This window comes from Emys orbicularis, chromosome 11 (genome assembly GCF_028017835.1).
Source record: "Emys orbicularis isolate rEmyOrb1 chromosome 11, rEmyOrb1.hap1, whole genome shotgun sequence".
Lineage (NCBI taxonomy): Eukaryota > Metazoa > Chordata > Testudines > Emydidae > Emys > Emys orbicularis.
In genome coordinates, this window is record NC_088693.1 from 20,643,249 (window position 1) to 20,649,766 (window position 6,518).

The 6,518-nt window shown below is 36.8% G+C and overlaps 1 protein-coding gene across 1 annotated transcript in view; it reads right to left on the bottom strand.

The window, feature by feature from the left end:
- Nucleotides 1–3,202, bottom strand: part of LOC135885737 (von Willebrand factor D and EGF domain-containing protein-like) — a 253,396-nt gene extending 250,194 nt beyond the window's left edge. Inside the window, exon 1 of the mRNA XM_065413644.1 lies at nt 3,106–3,202. Coding sequence (XP_065269716.1) covers nt 3,106–3,202 — 97 coding nt within the window. The remainder of the gene's footprint in view (nt 1–3,105) is intronic.
- Nucleotides 3,203–6,518: the final 3,316 nt, after the last annotated feature.

A 6,518-nucleotide genomic window follows, 5' to 3' on the forward strand; every position in this document is an offset into this window, starting at 1 on the left:
TCTGTGAGTCAAGGACTGTCTTTCTGCCAAATTTCAAATTTCTAGGATCCCCCACTGACATTCTAAAGTTGTTCAAAAATGTCACAAAATACTTTATAATGGAAAAGTAAATTTTTTCACTCTCTTCATTCTCAAAAACAGCTGCACTGTTTTGGCTTACTTAAAAAAAAAAACTGTACTGTGAAAAAACATACCAAGTTTCAGAAAGGAAAATATCAAAAAAGTTATCAGCAAATGGAAATCATTCTGCAACCTTAACAATAGGCATCACTATGTGCTCTGCCCATAACAATTACAAAAGGTCAAATTACACTCTCAGCTGTAACAGAGTAACTTGGACTAATCCCACTGAAATCAGTGGCGTTACGCTACATTTACAACAGCTTAAAATGAGAGCAGAATTTGATGTGTAAAACCATATTTGATTATAAGAACAAGAACACAGGGGGTTAGGAACTGTAACACCTGATCAGACCAATGCTCTATTCAGTCCAGTAGCCTATCTCCAACAAAGGCTGGTACCAGATGCTTAAGAGAAAGATGTAAAAACTCCATAATGGACTATTATGAACTGACATGCCCATGGGGAAACTTTCTTCCTAGCTCCAAGCAGTTAGAAATTAGTCTGCTTTTGCCCAGAAGCATGAAAGTGTATAGCTGGTTATACATTTTCATCCTATCTAATCTAATAGTAGAAAAAAAGTCACAAAATAGGCTCCTGGGGTTGCTTTAGTTGTTAATGTGCATAGTGCAGATTACATGCTGCTATGTTTGGTTTTCACTGTTTCAGTGAGAGGAAGACTAGAGTCTGTGGGATTAGCAGCGAGAACAAGTAGCTTTTCACATGCTAGATTGGTCTCATTTGCCTTCATAAATTGTTTCTTTAGGGCGTGGTGCCACTGTTCCTTTCTTCTGCAAATCAAATTTCTTCTCCCTGCTGCACTTCCTATTCTCTGGTATCCATTCCACCTACTCCTCATTTCCCCCATACCTTTCTTCCTCCTCCCAGCCCCCATACACATACACATACACAAGACTCACTATCTTTATTTTTTTTAAAAGTAATATATATTTGGTACTGTACAATTCACTTGCCACAACTTAACTCTTATTTCATGAACTTTGGTGCATGTTTGTAACTTTGCATGAAACTCATATAACATTTCCAAACTTTTCAAATCCCCTATTGCATGAAAAGCTCCTAGAGGGGAAAAAAACCCTCATCTTGATGCCAATGCTACAAATAGCTAGATATTTTAAAGTTAAATTGTTAAAGAGGTATTTTTAAGAAAAGTTACTCTTTCTTTTGCTTAACTGACTTACAGTCTTATCTGAGAAAAGTTTGAAAAGCTCTGGGTAGTGTCAACCCTCCCACCCCTATGAGTCACAGTTGCTGTTATTATTGCATCTGGTGCTTTATTTAAAAAAACTGCTACAGCACAGCTACAAACATTGTGGGTAACCCTTTCATGTTTCTCGGTCACAGGGGATCATGTAAAGCACAAGAATAATGAGTGTATCCTTAATCACTACTGGCTTCTCCATTCCTGAAGAAAATGATAACGAGAGATCTTCCTTGCTCTGTAAAAGACTTTTTATTTTTCTTAACGAGGCAGCTGCAGAGAGCTATTTGGTCAGACTTTCCTTATTCACAGAGAAATCCTTATGGAATTAATAGATTTGTTATATTCAAAGTATAAAAGTAAACAGCATATGGCTTTGTTAATATCATTATAATGTCACAGCACAATCTGTCAGAAAAGAATGTACATTTTTTTGAGCATTTATTTGGAGTTCACAGGAAAAACAAAAACAAAAGACCCTCTGTATCTAAAGTACAGCAAACAATTTCTTAATTTTTGGTTTGTATTCCCAGTTTAACAAGTATGTCTGTGCATATTACCTTCAATAACAAAACTAAAATGGAAAAGCAGTTGCTTTGTTACCAGGAGTTAAAAGGTCATTTCCTGTTGATGAAAAAGCCTTTTCTATCAGGTAAGTAGCTGCTACACTCCATAAAACTGGCAACCCTTCAAAAGGTTTTAGAAACTAGAAGCATTGTTTGAAGATAAAGAAGATAAGGTCATTTGCCTTGGGTTTAGTCCTGCAAACCTTACTAGGTGACCCTTTGATATTGAAATGAAGAGAGCTTTAAATTGTTTTATCTTTATACAGCTGATGATCACTGGCTGATAATCACATTTTTAAACCATCAGAAAGCCTAGCTGAATTCAACTGTATAAAATATTGTGATATATTTTCAGCAATGGGCGATTGCTACCAAGTATTGCACATGGGATATGCGTACAATTGCACTCAATGTTTGGTTCTTCTGAGCCTCAGGCTTTCCCAGTATTTTATACTCTGTTTGACAGACACTATTAGCTCAATAATGGCTGACATGATTTTCATTGCATCATTATATTGCTACAGTAGATTAATTACTATACTAGATTAATAAAACTGAATAAATAAAGTATGTAAAATCTGTAACCTCTTACTGGGAATATTATGCCAGCATTAAACAAAGCTTGCATTTAATATGTACAGTACTTCAAAATTTACTTATGAGCACTATTGCCAGGCACTATGTAAATGTATATTGTTATATGTGTAATTAACTGAACTATAACATTTATCTGATATACAGCACAAACTTCTCTCCCTGGAGGCATGGATTCTGTTTTTAAATACTTTTCTTAATTTATGGGTGTTTTTTTTTTACATATTTTCCTTTAATGGAACAAGTTATGAGTACTTGACATTTTCTAATACAGAATAAGCATTGTCAGAAGGGTTGTATTTTCTCTATTTTGTATTACAAAAACAAAAATCCCACATATATAGTAAATACTGTGCCTGGTAAGCATACTTCAGGGTCCACAACATCACTTTCACTATGTTAACTTTCAAATTAGCTTGTTAATTGTTAATTTTAATACCATTTCCACTCTATTTTGAATACTCTTTAAAATTATATATTTATCACTGTAGACGTTGCTCAAAAGTATAAGTAAACAGGTTATTTGTCTCAGTTTATAACATTCATTATCACTGTATCTCCCAAATTACTGTCAAACAATTAAAAAGTACAAAAATCCTTACCTAATGGAGCGGACCCAGTACAAAGATGCAACAAGGGAATCCAAAGGATGTAAGCAACAAGTAGGAGATGCAGATGGAAAGATAAAGACTGCTGCATGTTGTCCAAAGATATGTTTTATCCACTCATCTGCAGTTTTTCAGAAGTTAACTTTTGAAGTACTAAACTTTTCAAGAAAAGACATCAGCTTGCCTTTGTGTTTAAATCTGCCTTCTTTTGTAAAAAATAAATAAATAAAAAAAATCCTCTCTCCTGAGGAGAGCTCAATGTATTTTCAACTGAGAGGGAACCCCTTCAGCTATATATAAAATGTATGCATAACACACACACACACACACACACCGGCCACCAGAGACTGTAGCCCACACTCCAGCTGCTTACACTCCAGCTGCTCTACACACCCTGTAACACAACACACACACAGAGGGTTGGAGCAGTCAGTACAGTCATTGTCAGGGTCTGTGATTTTTAACTTTCAGCAGGAGGGGGTGGCCCTGGGAAAATTAGGGTTGTGAACCAAACACATTTACTTATGCAGGACATAAGGGGAAAATGTGAAATGCAGGTTACTGAAGTTATGATTAACATCAGCACTACAAAACCATTTATATGATAAATATGCAAAACCATTATAATGTTAGAGTGGAAATGTTTTGTTTTTAACTTTGAGTTTCTTGAGGTTAAGATTTCATTTATCCAAAGCTCATTTCTTATGAAAGCTACTATGTGCAGTACAAACAACAGCTTTCTTCAAAGGTATAAGACCTGAATAGAGAACTGAAATTGTGACCATTCAATGTTTTCCACTATCTTAGAGTGTATGTCCTACATTCTATTGTTTCTAAAGTATTGAAGTACAATGGTGTAACATTAGGAGTGCTTTCCTTATAACATTAGGACTGCCGTCCCGTTATAAAAATGAGTATCTCTTGAAGTTATCCCATGAGCAGAAACATTATCTAAGCAAAATAAATGTAAACTAGAGGCAAGTGTTACTTAAAAATAAAAGAATCAATTTTTTTCTTAAGCATCGTATTTTTTTAAAAACACCTTGGTCTCATTTGAAATGTCAGGGTTGCTACAGCACGGTCCCAATGTGCCACATATACTCTGTGAGCAGGGACAATCTATTCAGTATACAGTAAAGTACTAGCTGCTTAATCTGTAATATGAGGAATTTGCTATTAAATTTCATGCTGTACACTTATACTTGTGACATAATACATAGAATATGTAATATTTCTACCCACTGGTCAATATTTTCTATACCTGTCTCTCTTTTGTCTCTTTCTGTCAAGCTTGTTTATTTTGTATGTGTTCTTTTAAATAATTGGACGGTATCTCATCTGTCTATTGGTATAAACTTCTGTAAACATCTACATTTAGCTCAAATCAGGTTAATTTCAGTAAATCAAGACAGAGTATTTTATTTCAAAGAATAAACAAAACCAACTGTTTTTATATTTTGCAATGTGTCTGAGAGGGTTCGAACAATATAGGGTCGGGGGAATCTCATCTCTGGCTTTGATGGGAATAGGATTGAGTCTATTAAAAGTAGCACTTGTAAGGTGATGAGTCACTCCTGTGCTGGGCTCCAGCCAATCCGCAGCTGGTCAGGTGATTCCCAGGTCATGTATATGAGCCCCACAGGAGGAACAGCAGCTCAGTCTCAACAGAGTCCTGTGGCACCTTTAAGACTAACAGATGTATTGGAGCATAAGCTTTCGTGGGTGAATGCCCACTTCGTTGGATGCAGCTCAATCTCATCACTCCATGGCTTGGAACTCTTTCCTGTCCAACAGTGGTAACAGACTTTCCAAGTGTTAGCCTGCGCCAGCCTTGCCCTTGTTCCAGCCTTGTTCCTAGTCCTGCTCCAACCTTGCTCTCACTCCAGCCTCGCTGATTCTGGCTCTGACCACTGGCTCCAACTATTGGGCATGACTGCCACCGCTGCAATCACTGTGCCCAACTGCCATGGCTTTGACTACTAGGCCTGACCATGTTCATCATGGTTTCTGACTGCATTTGAAATAATAGTACTACATTGACTACCTCACAGTAGTCCCAATGGATTGTCTGAACGTCTAGACCGCAATTAAACAGCCCCTTAGTAGAAGCCCTGTGAGCCCGAGTCAGCTGGAATAGGCCAGCCGCAGGTATCTCATTGAAGTGTAGACATACCCTGTGAGAGCAGGTTGGGAAAAGCATTGGGAAAAGTATTATGGCTTTTGGAGATTTTTACATTGGCAAGAATAATGATGCTGGATTTCAAATTCCTAGTTAATTTACCGTAAGAACTTTAAAACACAGAACCATACTATATAGATGCGCTGAATATACCCATTATAACTAAAATACAGTATTTCCATGTTTAAATTAACAAAGTTCATTTTATTTGCTCAGAAGATGTAACAAAAGATCTCTCTTAGACTTACCACACCATTCAGCATCTGTGCTATTGTATCTGCATTTTACAAATGATTTCAAGGCTGCAAAGCAAACCTTGAAGTGACTAAATCAGTCAACATTTCTAAAATGGACAGTATTTATTCTTTCATCCAATGCTGGCAACAACCAAAGATGATACAAGGAGTCATGGTTGATGGTTTTTCTCTAGTGTGTTTCAGACCTTTGAGTTAACAAAAGTCCATTAAATTTCATGAGTCCAAAAATGATGAAAGTTGCAGTATGCAGCTTTTCATTTAAGTGAGGGCCAGTTGCCCTTTTAAAACCAGTAGTTCATAATCCAGGAGGAAGATCTAATTCTCTGCACAGCTTCAAAGAGAAGAAAGAATGACTTCTGTATTAAACCCTTTAACACGTGTACTTCAGCTTCTGATTCTCTGTACAGCAAAACGCTGACTTTCTTCAGTCCACTGGTCCGCATTAGCTGGTGAGCCACAACATTGCTGCCTTTGATATATGGATGTTCAGATTCTGAAGAATAAATGTGTTAAGTAACCAATGTGTACATAATCCTCACTTTGGTTTAAAAGTATACAAAGAGTGACAGCTCAGGGACTGAACCCGCCAAACTTATGCAAACAGGGAATTCTTAATCACATGCAGTCCCAATGAAATTGAGCGGGTCTTGTGACAGATATGACAAACTCCTGGACAAACCTTATTGAATCAAGTTTAAGTATTTTTGGAGTTCATTGTATTAAAAATGCAAATATTTATGTACTGTTGAGGGATTGTATGTAATTGCATGGAAGACCAAGCCCTCCAGGTACTAGGATCAGTGAGTGGTGGTTAGGCACACTCACTCAGATTGTAACACCTCCAGAGAGCTACCACCACCTGGAGAAAGGTTCGCATTTACTGGTTCAAACTGGATTCTCCAGGGACCAACAGACAAAGAAAGGATTTTTGGTTAAATAGCCTAAGTTAAAACTGACTCAGAGTTTTCTTT